This window comes from Ostrea edulis, chromosome 4 (assembly GCF_947568905.1).
Source record: "Ostrea edulis chromosome 4, xbOstEdul1.1, whole genome shotgun sequence".
NCBI classification, from domain to species: Eukaryota; Metazoa; Mollusca; class Bivalvia; order Ostreida; family Ostreidae; genus Ostrea; species Ostrea edulis.
This window is the reverse complement of record NC_079167.1, coordinates 87,695,723-87,713,840: the sequence shown is the minus strand read 5'-3', so window position 1 is coordinate 87,713,840 and position 18,118 is coordinate 87,695,723. Positions and strand designations below refer to the sequence as shown.

The window sequence follows — 18,118 nt, the reverse complement described above, 5'->3', positions numbered from 1 at the left end:
AGAATATGTCTGATTATCAATCAATACTAGTCACATTCAGAATATGTCTGATTATTAATCAATAATAGTCACATTCAGAATATGTCTGATTATTAATCAATAATAGTCACATTCAGAATATGTCTGATTATCCATCAATAATAGTCACATTCAGATTATGCATGATTATCCATCTTTGGCATATTATAATAGTCCCATCAAACCTAATGTGTATTTTCAACTTCATTCTTCAAAAGTCTTATCCTTTTCAAAAATATCATATGTGAAATACATTTTCCTGAAATATTTCATGCCAAACTGTTTTCATCAATTTTTTGAAGGAATCAAAATTCTTGGATTTGTCAAAACGTACTGTTCCGTAGAGACATAGTTCATGCAAGTTAACTCATATTTTTCCTGAGTAAAAAGAGCTAGATTCAAAGTGTCATAAATGGGCCTGTATATTTCTTGAAAAATAATGATTGTTTCCTTTGTTGTTCATTTCCACACAAGACAATACATGTATTTGGAACAAAATGTTGTTTTATTGATTATAATGCAACATAATGTGAATTTCACATGTCGACAAACATACACATAAAATAAATTCACATGTCGACAAACATGCACATAAAATAAATTCACATGCGGTGACTAATCAAATTGTTGGAAACATGGTCAAATAAACTCAAAACACTACAATAGTTAAAACGCCCCATAAAAAACAAAACGCCCCATAAAAAACAATATAGACTAAGTTACGACACTTCCATAACAAGTAGATTTGTTATTTTGCAGATACATCTGTTATTTTATGTTCCAGCTGAGAACTGATCATGCCTATAAAGACATCACCGGATGACCTACTACATGCCGCTCAAGGCTGTAGTAGTGAGGGGTCTTTAATGTGCCAATGTCTATCATAGCGAGGGATCTCCGTTTTTATGGTCATATCTATAAGACCTGCGACTTTCAATAGGGTTTGACAAAGTAAAAGTCACTACCTTTGTGAGTAGGTTTGACAAAGTAAAAGTCACTACCTTTGTGAGTAGGTTGACAAAGTAAAAGTCACCACCTTTGTGAGTAGGTTTGACAAAGTAAAAGTCACTACATTTGTGAGTAGATTGACAAAGTAAAAGTCACTAACTTTGTTATCAGGTTTGATGCGAGATCAAGAATCGAACTCGGTATCTCCCAGTTGCCAGATAAACAGGAGGTTCTTGAAAAAAGATATGAAAATAAATACAAATCTTTTCTACATGTACTACTTCTCATAGTTTGAACAAATTAAATTTGTGTCATGATTGCATGTACTAGATTGGTCTAGAGAAGGATGTCTATAAATTGTATATTTCTACATTTAAGTAAAATGTAGACCCCATCCTAGCACCAGAATATACACTATACGGGTATACTGCTATATCTATTTAACAAATTAAATTCTTGTAAGACCCTGACAGTCATGGTGTTAGCAATCTCCTATCTTCGCCACACAAATTTTACCATACTTTGTGGATTTGGGGAAAATTTTAAAGACACTATCATATCTACAACTTCAACACTTTTTATAGTGGCCCAAGGGGTCATAATCTAAAAAAAAGGGAGAAAAAAAGAAGACTTTAATCTTCACTACATAAGATTAATTCTTATTCATTAATCACATAATACCATTGTTCTTGATTACTGATACATTTTTCAATTGTATCATATGTATTGCAATGTGAAGCTTAAAACCCCCATTGTATTCCCATCCTGGCCCCTGTAGGTTATGTTGGGAATAAGTTGAATCTACACTGTAAAAGGGTACTTTCTAATGTATTTGACACAATTAACCGTAGTGGTTCTTGAGAAAATGAAAGAGTTTTCCTATATATACTTTTCGTTAAAACATACATTACAAGGATATTTGCATATGAGTTTGATACAAGGTACTCTCTTAATTTTCCCCCAAAAAGAGGAGAATTTCTTCAAGTTTGTATATACAACTCCCCCTCCCCACTGTTTGCCCTTGGAATAAATTTTCCCCCATTGTTTGCCCTTGTAATAAAAAAATGACCATAATTTGAGCAAACATGAATTCCTATTAGTTGAGGACTCTTTGTGCTAAGTTTGGTCAAAATTGGTCTTGTGGTTCAAGAGATTTTTTTTTAAAAAAACCCATTAAATTTTGATTTTAAAAAACCCAACTTGAGCCTATGACACAGGCGAGGTATAAAACATGTCAAATGTAAATTTTGACACTTTTATAATAAAACTTTCACACCTTATTTGATGTGAAATAGAAAATACCCTGCAAAATCCATGTTAACAGATAAGAAAGTACATTTGGAAATGGAGACACTTGTTTTGTCATACATATATGGCTATTCCACGCATTTCTGTAGCTTCAAACAAGATGAGCATCACTGGCCATACCAAAGAAGACACTTTTCTTGTCGTTAAGTAGATTTCCAGGGCTGTCGAATTCAACAATACTCCCGGCACTCAAGACCATTATCCTACAACAAGAAAATAAACACACACATTCAGGAACATTATCCTGCAACAAGAAAATAAACACTCATTCAGGAACATTATCCTACAACAAAGAAATAAACACACTCATTCAGGAACATTATCCTACAACAAGAAAATAAACACACTCATTCAGGAACATTATCCTGCAACAAGGAAATAAACACACACATTCAGGAACATTATCCTACAACAAGAAAATAAACACACACATTCAGGAACATTATCCTACAACAAGAAAATAAACACACTCATTCAGGAACATTAATTATATCCTATAAACATTTTTTTTTATTGATTGACCAATCAGTTCAATGCTGACCTCATTTGTAATCTAATCTTAATTTCTGTTCATTTGTACTCATGATAGTGTTATGAACCAAACTTGTGAGAAACAGTTCATAAGTTTCTAAGGTAGAAATGATGTTCGACAGCTTAGATATGATGTCTAACAAACAATCTAAGATAACGAAACAGATTGCAATCAACTAGGAACATTAGGCAATGACATAGAACTGTATTTGATGGGTACATTTGGCTGTGACATAGAACTGTATTTGATAGGTACATTTGGCTGTGACATAGGATTGTATTTCATAGGTACATTTGGTAGTGGCATAGAACTGTATTTGATAAGTACATTTGGCAGTGGCATAGAACTGTATTTGTGGGTACATTTGGCAGTGACATAGAACTGTATTTGTGGGTACATTTGGCAGTGACATAGAAATGTATTTGATGGGTACATTAGGCAGTGACATAGAACTATATTTTATGGGTACATTAGGCAGTGACATAGAACTGTATTTTAGGTACATTTGACAGTGACATAGAACTGTATTTGATGGGTACATTAGGCAGTGACATAGAACTGTATTTGATGGGTACATTTGTCTGTGACATAGAACTGTATTTGATGGGTACATTTGGCAGTGACATAGAACTGTATTTGATGGGTACATTTGTCTGTGACATAGAACTGTATTTGATGGGTACATTTGTCTGTGACATAGAACTGTATTTGATGGGTACATTTGTCTGTGACATAGAACTGTATTTGATGGGTACATTTGTCTGTGACATAGAACTGTATTTGATGGGTACATTTGGCAGTGACATAGAACTGTATTTGATGGGTACATTTGTCTGTGACATAGAACTGTATTTGATGGGTACATTTGGCAGTGACATAGAACTGTATTTGATGGGTACATTTGTCTGTGACATAGAACTGTATTTGATGGGTACATTAGGCAGTGACATAGAACTATATTTTATGGGTACATTTGGCAGTGACATAGAACTGTATTTGATAGGTACATTAGGCAGTGGCATGGAACTGTATTTTGTAGGTACATTTGGCAGTGGCATGGAACTGTATTTAATAGGTACATTAGGCTGTGACATAGAACTATATTTTATGGGTACATTTGGCAGTGACATAGAACTGTATTTGATGGGTACATTAGGCAGTGACATAGAACTGTATTTGATGGGTACATTTGGCAGTGACATAGAACTGTATTTGATGGGTACATTTGGCAGTGACCTGGAACTGTCCGTTTATAACTGACCTGTTGTAGTCCATCACGGTGTTTAACCGATGAGCAATGGTCAGAATTGTGCAGTCTGTAAACTCATATCTTATTGTTTGTTGAATCAAATCGTCTGTCTCCAAGTCCACCGCGGACGTCGCCTCATCAAGAATAAGGACCTTTGTCTTCCTTAGAAGTGCTCGTGCCAAACAAACCAGCTGCCTTTGTCCAACACTGTAAATACACAAGTTACACTGTAAGTATACAAGTTACACTGCAAGTATACAAGTTACACTGTAAGTATACAAGTTACACTGTAAATATACAAGTTACACTGTAAATATACAAGTTACACTGTAAATATACAAGTTACACTGTAAGTATACAAGTTACACTGCAAGTATACAAGTTACACTGTAAATATACAAATACAAAGTAAGTATATCTCTTAAATATTATAAAGAAAACAAAATTGAGAGTGGCTAAAACATGGACCCCTGGACACATCAAAGGTGGGATCAGGTGCCTAGGAGGAGTAAGTATCCCCAGCTGACCAGTTACACCTGCGGGGAGCCCTATACCTTGAGTAAACAGAGTTATCTGTAGTCAAAATTAGTATGTATAGAACAGCCTTGGTTTATGAAATGTGTCAGACAGCATTCAACCTAATGAAACTGATCATATGTAGAACATGATCTTGCAAATAAATTCAGACGAGAGACATAAACACCACATGCAGATGATACTGGAATATTGCTACATTGATATGGGAAGTTGACGATGGAGAAGCTGAGGTCATCCTGTTTGTCATAAAGTTGAGTTGTCAGTTTGCCATTAATATATAGGTACAGTGGAACCCCGTTATTACGTTTTCCATTTTGTCACGATAAAATAACGTAATACCGGGGGCAACGTAATAAACGTTCCCAGTTAAATCCGTTAAAAATATCATTTGGAAATTGTATATCGTCCGTTGGTACTCCGTGAAGGGGTGTGTGAATATATCTTTACTGTTTCTTTGTTTAAAAGACTATGATACTTTGTTTTATTTACATCTTATCTTTAATGTCCGTAATTCTTCATGTTCTTATCCCTTTTCTTTATTTCGGTGTAGGATACATAAGGATGTTTTGATAAACGTTGCTTTTTCTGCATTCGTTTGGACCGCCATTTTGTTCAACTTTAAAACAATGCGTTCATGTAAATTTCTCTCAATAACTCGTTCCGGTTCGTATTCAACATTCGTATTAAAAAATAACAAAACATCGTTTTTATTAAGTTCTCTAATTACACAATACACAACACAATAAAAAAATCCCACCCAAAAAACAACAAAACTATAGACACAAAACGCACACGATACCCAACACTTGCACACTTCTCACCAACGATAAACATGCACGGAGAACAATTTAAGCGCAATCCACATAAAAAAAAAATATAATGATGCACAAAGATTTCATTTATAATGCTAAATGATGGCACTAAAATCACGTGCACATCAAGGGATTTTAAAATATTCACTGAGGTAAATGCCGTGCACAAATCAGCCGATAGATTGGTGTATGTATGGACGAGATTTACGAACACCCAAGCTGCATGTCCAAACAACGAACAATTTTTTTAATTGAACACCTTTAGTCACCTATGTCCAAGCAGTTACCCAAGCGGTTGTAACATTGCTACGATAAATTTTGTCTTTCTTGTTTGGTACCAAAGCTGTCCGTGAATAGAGTTTTAATAGCGAAGGTAATCACACTATGCTGAACACGCAGGTGGTTGAGAAATTATTTCTTTGATTATCAAAATACGAAAAATGAAGTAAATTTCATAGAGTACAATTTCTAAATAAACATTATTTAATTGTTTATCACTGGCTTCTATACGGGGTATTCACCTGTATTGATGTCGCTAGATCTATCGAAGCGTGATCAGTCAAGCGTCTCTAATCCCCAAACAGACCAGGAAATTTACGCGGTGACTGCCTCAGGCAGTCAAGGTGTGAATGGCTTATTATTTTGAGAATCATTATTGAATAATTAGGGGTTTATTACGTTTTTGTCGGAATATTTACAACGTAATACCGAGTCCCGGCATTTTAGGACAACGTCATAACGAGGTCTATTTTATATAGGTTTGTTAAGAAATGGTTTTGTGCTTTGAAATTCCAACGTAATATGCGGACTAACGTAATAAAGGGGGAACGTAATAACGGGGTTCCACTGTACTACAAAACCTACCTCAGATTGTCTCCACCTTCTGTACATATATGTTGTAATCCATCAGGCAAGGATTCCACAAATGATTTCAGATGAGCATGCTCCAGTGCCCTCCAAATTGTAGCATCGTCGTAAGTATCAAAAGGGTCCAGGTTCATTCGCAAAGTTCCAGAAAACAGAACAGGTTCCTATAAATATTTTATAAAGGCATTTGCTGTTACCAAATGACTAAAACAGCTGAACATTACATAACCTCTCTCAGTTTACAGACCCTGCCACCGTTTGTTGGAATTTTGACATAAAGTTCCATTCATATAGATTTTTCCATTGTGGATTGTTTTACATCCCATTCCAGACTTTTTCATTCATAAAGGGAAGTTACCAGTTGTGTTGACCTATTCATGAAACTGAAGACTGTAGTTGAGAGGGTTTTTATCTTTATACCAATGCCTCCCGTGATGTGGGACCCTTTCTCTAGGGTTAAATCTGAAATACCCATAACTTTCATTTCTAATGATGGGCACCTAGCCATCAGTCATTACCTATTCTAATTAAATCTTCTTTTTTTTGTGGTTTTTATGCGGCTAACAGAACTGTGGTCCTCTAACGAAGGATTGATTGATTTATTATTTTACGTCCCATTGAGAATTTTTCACTCATATTGAGACATCCTATAGCTCTGGAAGGCACCCTATTTCTATATATTTGCAGGGCAATCATTTTAGCTAATTATATAATAATTATATAATATATATATATATATATATATATATATATATATATATATAAGAGGAATATTTTGGTGGAATTCACCAGGTAGGTACCCCTAACAAATTTGTTATACCCAAAAGTTCATCAGTCATCAGCAATGTTTTAGGTTTCAATTAGTCAGTAAGAGGTGAAGGTCACAAAGATTATTAAAAGGGGATCAATAAAAAGAAACCGTACCTGGGGTATAATGGTGAGTTTTGATCTTAAATCATGCAGTCCTATCTTGAATATATCAACTCCATCAATCAAAATGCTACCACCCGCCTTCTCTATAATTCTAAATAGTCCAAGTGATAATGAGGATTTCCCAGCACCGGTTCTTCCAACGAGGCCAATCTAACAAAAACAAAAGTCATTTGATAATGTAAACAAACACAAATGTCTACTAAACATATCTATGGGTGTGCTTGATTTGTTTACACCGTTGTACACCCAATGTAGTTGGTTTACACCTTGTAATCAAGTGCAGTTTGGTGTAGTGTATATATGATGTTCACATTCTGAGGAGATCTTCATTGTAGAATTAAAGATTTTAACAAATAAAGTATAAAATAAATAAGTTCTTAAATTTAAGATTTTTTTTTTTTTTTTACGAAAATGTATTTTAATGTGCATTTATAAATACCTACATACATCTGAGAAATATTAGGTAGTTAGATTGTTTCAATACATGTTTTATACCTGGGTACAAAATTGCACGTGTATCGAGTCATTCACGTGCCGAGTCATTCTTTAATAAGATATAGAATATCAATCATGGCTAGTGATGCAAAGGCATGCTTTTCATCTAAAGTTGAGTACCATAAAATACACGGCGAATTAGCCAATGTTTATGGGTCTTTTGCACCATCTTATGCTCAGGTTAAATTCTGGGTAGGGGAATTCAAATACAACAGAACGTCTTTAGAAGATGAAGCCAGGTCTGGACGCCCACTGGATGCCACCGACAAAGAAATGTGTAAGAAAGTTCGGGAGCTGGTATACTCTGATAGGCTAATTCAGGTGGAAGAAATAGCGCAGGCATTAGGCATTTCACATGGTAGCGTTTCAACAATCTTGCATGATCGTTAAGGTATGCGCAAGCTAACAGTCAGTTGGGTCCCCAAATCCCTTAGCGATGAGAAAATGGCAACCATAGCATCAGTATGCAGCACCTTGTTGAAGCGTTTTAGGTCAAAAGATGATTTTCTTTTGCATCTGGTGACTGTACATGTGACGTGGGTTCATTATTATGAGCCAGAGAATAAAGCTCAGGGCCTGGGTCTCCGAAGCCAAAGAAGTTCAAGACACAACTATCTGCTGTCAAGGTGATTTTGGGACGCAAAAGGCATTATTATATTGGACTTTTTATCCAAGAGAAGTACAATAGCTGGAGTGTACTATGCAAACTTGCTAGACCAGCTGAAAACCCTCATCTGTGAAAAACGCCAAGGTAAACTCTCTAAAGGTGTTATGCTGCAGCAGGGCAATGCGAGAGTCCACATTTGCAAAGCTGCAATGGATGCTGTAGAGCGAAACAGATATGCACGAATACCACATCCTGCCTATTTGCCTGACCTAGATTCTAGCGACTTCTTATTCCCAAACTTGAAAAAATTTATCCATGGACGTCAATTCTGGTCTAACGAAGAAATCGTGAGGGCAGTTGAGGAGTGGGTCAATGAAAAGGACCCCGAGTTTTTCAGTTCTGGGCTGATGGCACTTTAACACCGTTGGTCTAAGTGGATCACACTAGAGGGCAATTACATCGAAAAAGAAGAGGTGGATCCCAACCGGAAATAAGTTAGGCTGGTTACTTATTGACTCGCCCTCGTAAGATGAACAATACATACACTTTGCAAATACAATTAAACATGATATTGCATATAACGGTGTACAGTCCAGTGAATGGTGAAATTAGTGATGTTCTCTGAAAGTAATTGGTTAAACACGATATTGTGTGTAATGTGTAATGGTATCCAATGGGAGAAATTTGGTAGTGAGAAAAATCTTCCCTTTGAAAACATAAAGGTGACTAAACCGAATCAGACAATGTCTTGAATAACTTAACCGAATATATGCAATCTCAAAGATGCCCAATAGTTATTTCCCTTTGTTGAACTCTTGCGCAGGGTGAGATGCAAAATATGTTGTTGTATTCAAGCGGAGGGTACAAATGCTTATAGCTGCATTCATAAAGGATGATTACCAGACGTCATGCAACCACCCAAACTGCAGGGACACACACATTTAGTAAGTTTATGAGTATTTGATAATAAAATAGCTTAAACAAAAATAGATAATCACCATCTTTCTTTGATTAAAATATCACTCATGCAGAAGACGAAATAGATAATAATTTCATATTTTTAATTTAATGGCCTAATTCGAACAAATTATTCTTGATATGGTAATTAAGTTTAATGTACCGGTATACCAATGGCTATAAACAAAATTTACGCTTCCATAACTTTTATTCTTATTTAAATAGCCAATCTATACTATATGTATACATCGTGTACCCATCTAAGCGTTAAACAGAATACTGAATGTACCTCCATCACAAAAGAGCTGATATCTTGGAAATAGCGTAGCAGACAATACCTCAGATAACTTAACTGAATCAGACAATGTCTTAAATAACTTAACCGATCAGACAATGTCTCGGATTACTCAACCAAATCAGACAATATCTCAAATTATTATATACTTTCAATTTCATCTCTTCTTTTTTCTTTAAAAGTTTGCGGGCATATATCACACGATATATGCCCGGAAACATTCCGGCCCGCAAACATTACGTCACAATCAAATTTCTACGCCGTTAATTTTCAAATTTTTCATGTTTTTCATCTTTTACTCAGTTAAACCGATAAAGTTATTGTTAAAAATAAAATTATTGTTAGTTTCTAAATGAAATTGAAAGTATATAATAAAAAGGTTATATACTTTGTATGGGAAATATGACGACCTCGTTTTTTGTCGCGAACGGACCTCGCAAGCTCGGTCCGTCTACGCGCCAAAAAACTCGGTCATCATATTTTCCCATACAAAGTCTATAACCTATAATTACTCCACAGAATCAAACCATGCCTCCTAGTTACTCCATCGAATCAGACAATACCTTAGAAATGTTGGCATTAAATTGTGCCACAGTGGTCTAAAGAGAAAAAAGAAACCACAGGAACAACAAAACTCGAAATTAGAAAAGGCAAAACAAAACTCGAAACTTGAAAAGGCAAAACAAAACTCGAGACTAGAAAAGGCAAAACAAAACTCGAGACTAGAAAAGGCAAAACAAAACTCGAGATTAGAAAAGGCAAAATAAAACCCGAGATTAGAAAAGGCACAATATAACCTGAGATTAGAAAAGGCAAAATAAAACTTGAGATTAGAAAAGGCAAAACAAAACTCGAAACTTGAAAAGGCAAAACAAAACTCGAGACTAGAAAAGGTAAAACAAAACTCGAGATTAGAAAAGGCAAAATAAAACCTGAGATTAGAAAAGGCACAATATAACCTGAGATTAGAAAAGGCAAAAAAAACTCGAGATTAGAAAAGGCAAAATAAAACCTGAGATTAGAAAAGGCACAATATAACCTGAAATTAGAAAAGGCAAAATAAAACTCGAGATTAGAAAAGGCAAAATAAAACTCGAGATTAGAAAAGGCAAAACAAAACTCGAGATTAGAAAAGCAGCAGGTGAGTTAATAACAAACAACAGAAACATTTAGCACAATGCTCACTCTGCCAAACTAATACATAAATTTTCGAAGTTAAAACTTGTCCCACCTTTTCGCCTGGTTGTATTTGGCACGTGATGTCCTTTAAGACTAAATCCAGTCCCTCTCTGTATCTCAGACAGTAATTTCTGAATACAATTTCCCCATTTAATGGCCATGTGGATTCTGGCTTAGTCTCCTCAATTTTCCATGGTGCCTAGAAGAATAAAAGCAAACTGCAATCTTTGAAGTTACTAACTATCAAGCAATTTCTTTATATTTTAGTGAGAGAATAGAGATATAAATGAATGGCCAAGTGAAAGATTATGAATCTAGCTTCCATCTACAGGAATGATGCCCTTAATTTGGAATAATATTTCATTTTAATCAACAAAATTTTGTTTTTAAAATATCTATAATTAACCCAGATATTGGGGGGGGGGGGGGGGGGGGAATCTAACATATCAACAGCAGAAAACAAATATTTTATTGAACTGCAGAGGGTCATCAGCATACTGAGAGATTTTAATTCCTTTATCATCAATAATACCTTCAATATCTTATTTTGTATAATAAGAATGACCAGGATTACAGAAAGAACAAATACAGAACAACAGGATTCCCTTGTCTGATTCCTTCTCTGATCTCACTTTGAATATAAATTAACCGTCTTGAGCATTCAGCTGCACAGAGTTAATAATATATAATTCTGTTTATATATTCTACATGACACTGCAAACATTACCTCTGTGGGGATCTCTGAGAATTATTTCACTCTCTCTACTGCTACATTACCTCTGAGTATTCTTTCACTCTCTCTACTGCTACATTACCTCTGTGGGGATCTCTGAGTACTGTATTCTTTCACTCTCTCTACTGTTACATTACCTCTGTGGGGATCTCTGAGTACTGTATTCTTTCACTCTCTCTACTGTTACATTACCTCTGTGGGGATCTCTGAGTACTGTATTCTTTCACTCTCTCTACTGTTACATTACCTCTGTGGGGATCTCTGAGTACTGTATTCTTTCACTCTCTCTACTGTTACATTACCTCTGTGGGGATCTCTGAGTATTCTTTCACTCTCTCTACTGCTACAATATTGGTTTCTAGTTCAGTAGTCATCCTAACAAGCCAGTTGAGGGTTTGTGTGACCTATATAAAAAAAACAACATTTCAGTCAGCAAAACACCAATAACAATATCAACTATCATCACCATAGCAGCATTCAGTTTTCTTTACCATTTGTAAATAATTGCACTTTTTCAAGTGTAACAGGAAAGAAGAAAATACAACAGACCAGACCAGGATTTGAACCAGGACCCCTGAATCTCTAGTCAGGCACTCTAATAACAGCTATCAATGATCAAACCGGTCTGACTGTCACACAGGCAAAGAGCAATTTGACAAATGTTTTGACCTTCGTTTACAAATGCTTCCAATATTTTATTTTAGAAAGAGAACTTCGGTCATCAAATACTCAGGAAAATTTTTGCCTTGTGTTATCATATGGGAACCTACACATCAGAGATTGATTTCATCCTGTTCTAAAGGGAAAATGAGCATATTAAATAAAATGCGGACAAACTTCCCCTGAATACAAAATTGAGCATAAATAAAACGGGGGCTAACTTTCCCTGGATACAATACTTAGCATAAATAAAACGAGGACTAACTGCCCCTGGATATAATACTTACATTTAAGGCATACGTTATCGAGAGTCCGACTATACCACCAGTAAGGGTATCTCTTCCAAGAACAGCAAACAAACAAGCGAAAAACACCACACTGTTCCCAATAAACTCTAAACGAATCGCTAGCCACCTGTAAACCAGAAAAAAATAAGTAAGAATGGAATTCAACCTCAATAACACATACTCAGTTAAGGTTAGGTGTTTGTACTTAGACACAAATTCCAACCTGCAGTAATAGATTAATTTAGCTAACCTATAAATGTACTAAGCAGTTTGAAACAATTGAGATTACTTTAGCTAACCTATAAATGTACTAACCGGTTTGAAACAATGGAGATTAATTCAGCTAACTTATAAATGTACTAACCAGTTTGAAACAATGGAGATTAATTTAGCTAACCTATAAATGTACTAACCGGTTTGAAACAATGGAGATTAATTCAGCTAACTTATAAATGTACTAACCAGTCTGAAACAATGGAGATTAATTTAGCTAACCTATAAATGTACTAACCGGTTTGAAACAATGGAGATTAATTTAGCTAACCTATAAATGTACTAACCGGTTTGAAACAATGGAGATTAATTTAGCTAACCTATAAATGTACTAACCGGTTTGAAACAATGGAGATTAATTCAGCTAACTTATAAATGTACTAACCAGTCTGAAACAATGGAGATTAATTTAGCTAACCTATAAATGTACTAACCGGTTTGAAACAATGGAGATTAATTTAGCTAACCTATAAATGTACTAACCGGTTTGAAACAATGGAGATTAATTTAGCTAACCTATAAATGTACTAACCGGTTTGAAACAATGGAGATTAATTCAGCTAACCTATAGATGTACTAACCGGTTTGAAACAATGGAGATTAATTTAGCTAACCTATAGATGTACTAACCGGTTTGAAACAATGGAGATTAATTCAGCTAACTTATAAATGTACTAACCGGTTTGAAACAATGGAGATTAATTCAGCTAACCTATAGATGTACTAACCGGTTTGAAACAATGGAGATTAATTTAGCTAACCTATAGATGTACTAACCGGTTTGAAACAATGGAGGGAAAATGACTTTTATTGTTGTTCTCTACTCTTCTATCAGATTCTGAAATGAATCTGTCATGCTGTCTGTACGCTCGTATTGTGGCTACTCCACTAATGGACTCTCCGAAGTGAGAGTATATCGGAGATCGAAGTGTGGACTCCAAGCGCTTCAGTTGCCTTGATGTCGCAACATAGAATCTCTAAAAATGCAATGCAAAATATCAAAAGAACAAATTCTCTTCATTCAGTCACATTGATGTCAAAATAATGTTTTGATAAATAGTTTTGTAACAATGAATCAATTTAACGTTTGTGAAGATTTATGTAATGTCTTGCTAAAAATTCCGAAAAGCCAACTAAAATTGCCCAAATGAAGTAATTACAAAATCAAAATATTTGAAAACTTTCCTGATAAGACATTTTAATGAAATAACAGGTGACTTATGTATGGAAACTTTCATTTATATTCCTGGCTGCAAAACTTCTGCAAGAGGCACATGGGTCTTGACAAACAATCTTATATATATGTTTAATTATATAAAACACTTGAAGTGCATTTTGCTTGTTACCAATGTTACCTGTGAGTTGATTAACTGTTTAAATGTACATTTATCGAGTAACTGAATTTGATGTTTCATGGTTTGTATTTCTCAATAGAAACACTGACATGCAAGTGACCTTTTAACTTAATTGATTGAAAAAACCTTCCTTAACAAGTTAACAACCGCATTACACAATATAAATAATGGGAGTCCAGTTTCTCTGCTTTATAGGGGATATAGAAGCAAAAGAAACATGGGATGAATTCTGCAACCTTTAGCTAAACATCCACCATCTCTCCATTTTCTAAATCCTTTTATAAATGACCCTGACCTAGGTCACATGAACAACAATTCATGACACAGCATCAGGACACCAGTAAGATTTTCTGCTGTTAGGTATGACATTTGTTTCTCTCGTTTCTTCTTCCTGTGACCTTAACCTTGATTAAATCGCTCTGCATCTGGGCCAAGACACAAAAGCTCAGCATGAGTTTCTGGATCAGGGCTATGACACACAAATGTAAACTTCATGTCCAGTACAAGTTTCTTAAGCTTCTCAATCAAAACTTCTGGTTCAGATGCAGGATGAAGAGACTGTAGATGGATAAGATATATGTAACACCTGAACCTTGGGATGAAGACCCAAAACACAATTCAAAACACAAATTCTGCAGGACTCCCAAACTTGCATATTGCATCTGCTTTGTGTTCAGTAGTAAAGCACATCTTTAATAACGTAATGCAATTTCCATATACTAAGGGACACCTTCAAGCTAGGGCCTAAACTTCTGACTGAAGGGTCATTTCATCATCTCCAAGCTAGGTGGGGCCTTATAAAATGCACTAAATCTATAAAAAAAAGTTTCTTATACTCCTGACCATCAGGCAAATAAACTTACAGTGTGTGAAAATTTATAATGAGCTAAGAAGCCAAAATTGTGCATTCAATATATACTGTGTAGAATCGGGACATTATATAAAGGTGTTGTATATACAACAAGATAGTAAATAATGTATATACAACAGGTAGAATCAGGACGTTATATAAAGGTGTTGTATATACACTGTGTAGAAACAGGACGTTATATAAAGGTGTTGTATATACACTGTGTAGAAACAGGACGTTATATAAAGGTGTTGTATATACACTGTGTAGAAACAGGACGTTATATAAAGGTGTTGTATATACACTGTGTAGAAACAGGACGTTATATAAAGGTGTTGTATATACACTGTGTAGAAACAGGACATTATATAAAGGTGTTGTATATACAACAAGATAGTAAATAATGTATATACAACAGGTAGAATCAGGATGTTATATAAAGGTGTTGTATATACACTGTGTAGAAACAGGACGTTATATAAAGGTGTTGTATATACACTGTGTAGAAACAGGACGTTATATAAAGGTGTTGTATATACAACAAGATAGTAAATAATGTATATACAACAGGTAGAATCAGGACGTTATATAAAGGTGAACAATTTCATTTAACTAATATTGGGGAAATCAGAAAAGGTAGCTAGGATAAAGAAAAGTCTATGAATACCTGTATAAAAACGTAGAGAATTGCCAAGACTGGAATAATTATTCCGAAGGCAGGGACTGCATACATAATGAGAACCACAGTCACAATCAACTGAAGCACAACATTGATCATTGATCTAATAGTAAATGGCACCACATAGTCTATTTCAGCTAAATCTGATGAGTAGCGATTTATAAATTGCCCCATAGAATGTTCTTGGTAAATCTGCATTGGATAACGCAGCAGACCCTTCAGTAGTCCCAGAAACAGTCTGTCTGAAGCCAATATACCACCAAAGGCCACCGCAAAGGCGGACACTGCTGCTAGAGCACCTGTCGTGTGAGAAAAGAGAGCACCTGTATGTGTTGTTTCACGATTCTTCATCATTAATACCATTAATACAACTGATTAGACACATAAGAGCTTGTTCTGCCTATGATCAGTTTTTAAATTGAGTCACTCTACTGACATATTAAGTTGATGTTACAGGGGTTTCAACAGTCTCATTCAAATCAGCATTTTACAAATTCTATGGTCATTATAACAATCTGTTTATCAATACAACCTGTCATTGGACCAAATCCTGTCTGACATGTTTCATACCAATTGCTAGGCTGTTCTTTACACAGATTTTGACTACGGATTATTCTGTTGACCTGATCAGGATATAGGGCTTATGGCGGTTGTGACCGGTTGACAGGGGATGCTTACTCCTCCTTGGCACCAGATCCCACCTCTGGTGTGTCCGTGTTTGTCCTCCTTAATTCGTATTCTTTATTGTAGATATGAGATTGATCACTGTTCATTATCATCACCTTTTCATAAATAGTACCAAATACCTAACTTCAGCGTTAGATAACTTAGCTGTTTGTATCATGGGAGTATAAATACAGTGGAAGTTCAAAGTAATTTGTATAACTGACGTCAATCACTAGGAAGTACCTCCCATAATACAAATATTCCTTATACAAGTAGGAAGTACCTCCCATTCTGATGTCAATCACTCAGGAAGTACCTCCCATTCTTCCATTGCCTTTATATTAAGACAGTAAAATAATTATTCCTTATATTCATATCATTTCTTTTATAACTATATTATGCTTTCATGTCAAGTTTAAAGGTCAGTGCTTTAATTGAGAAATAAAACAAATTGAAACAGTATCATGTTATAAGTGATACAGAACTGTGTTATAACTGAAATTGATTAATGTACATATTGACTTCAGGTTCTGAACCTAGCTTAGTGTTTCATTGTGCCTTGCATGAAGAAGCACATGAACATTGAAATTGCTAGGTTCAACATTTAAGCCCCACAATTCTACAATAATGAAATTGAATAATCCTTAGGAAGACATGTGGTGGATCAACGGGTATTGGGGGTTAGTTTGATACTGATGATGATGCATACTGTACGAGAATTCTCGTACACAAAATTCTGTTCACAGACAGATGAGCAGACATAATGAAACAAAAGAAGTGAAACAGTGGTGCATTGTTTTCGAGATCAGCATGATTCCATTGAAATTGAGTTCACTAAACTTTAGTCATACATCTTTTAGTATGGGAGTAGATTTCAGTAACATTTCCACTTGAGAGCATTTCTGGGGCTTGTAATGTAGACCCTTGTCCTAACAGAACTACACCCCCACCCCCCACCCCCAAATACCCTGCCAGGTGAATCTATATTGCAAATGTAATGAGACTCCCAACAATTAAAAATAGAAACACAATTGTGAGACTTAAGTATGTACTTGTCAAATGGTAGGGGATCACTGTAGATTAACTGCTACCGGAAAATCAGTGACCATATTACTGGAAAATGATGTGTATGCCTGGACGTTTTGGTGTCAATGGTATCTACGACACCAGTGGGTACCAGTTATTGTATAGTGTTGGCTTGTGATGTACATCTTGGATTGAGTGCATGGTTACTCAGGTGAGCCTTGTGACCTATGAGCCTCTGCTTATTTTGCTGATGATATATTTCTAGTGCATTTTGGGGTGCATTGAATTAAAAAAAATATCTTTCATGAAAATATTTTTTTTTTTTTACAAAGATCACAAAATTATTGAATAAATCTTTGATACAGATGACTGATCTGTCTTGTAAATCCAGATTTACACCATGTACCTTAAGTTTGTCTGCTGAACAGTGTAACAGATATTCTGGGAGTAAGACACCGGCCATTTATACTGGCCCTGGGCACAGATAAGAGGCATGGGCAAAAGCAATTATACCAACCCTGGACTATGAGTAAGACCCAGAGAAATGATTCTGGTCTGGTACACAGAGCAAGGATTCTGGCCCGGAACACAAAGCAAGGATTCTGGCCCGGGACACAGAGCAAGGATTCTGGCCCAGGACACAGAGCAAGGATTCTGGCCCGGGACACAGAGCAAGGATTCTGGCCAGGGACACAAAGCAAGGATTCTGGCCCGCGACACAAAGCAGGATTCTGGCCTGGGACACAAAGCAGGATTCTGGCCTGGGACACAGAGAAATGATTCTGGCCCGGGACACAGAGCAAGGATTCTGGCCGGAACAGAGTAATGATTCTGACCCGGGACACAGAGAAA

At 35.6% G+C, this 18,118-nt stretch overlaps 1 protein-coding gene across 3 annotated transcripts in view; it reads right to left on the bottom strand.

The window, feature by feature from the left end:
- Positions 1-504: 504 nt before the first annotated feature.
- LOC125668177 (multidrug resistance-associated protein 1-like) overlaps positions 505-18,118 on the bottom strand; it is a 64,774-nt gene continuing 47,160 nt past the window's right edge. For 2 of the 3 annotated variants that reach the window (XM_048902002.2, XM_056164131.1), the window contains 8 exons: positions 13,468-13,667; positions 12,418-12,544; positions 11,773-11,874; positions 10,790-10,936; positions 7,196-7,354; positions 6,269-6,435; positions 4,068-4,262; positions 505-2,477 (listed from right to left, as the gene is read on the bottom strand). In XM_048902002.2, the coding sequence (XP_048757959.2) occupies positions 2,366-2,477; positions 4,068-4,262; positions 6,269-6,435; positions 7,196-7,354; positions 10,790-10,936; positions 11,773-11,874; positions 12,418-12,544; positions 13,468-13,667 (1,209 nt within the window). In that variant the 3' untranslated portion in view covers positions 505-2,365. Of the gene's footprint in view, positions 2,478-4,067; positions 4,263-6,268; positions 6,436-7,195; positions 7,355-10,789; positions 10,937-11,772; positions 11,875-12,417; positions 12,545-13,467; positions 13,668-15,562; positions 15,874-18,118 lie in introns of all 3 variants that reach the window. The other variant, XM_048902004.2, reaches the window with a different exon arrangement.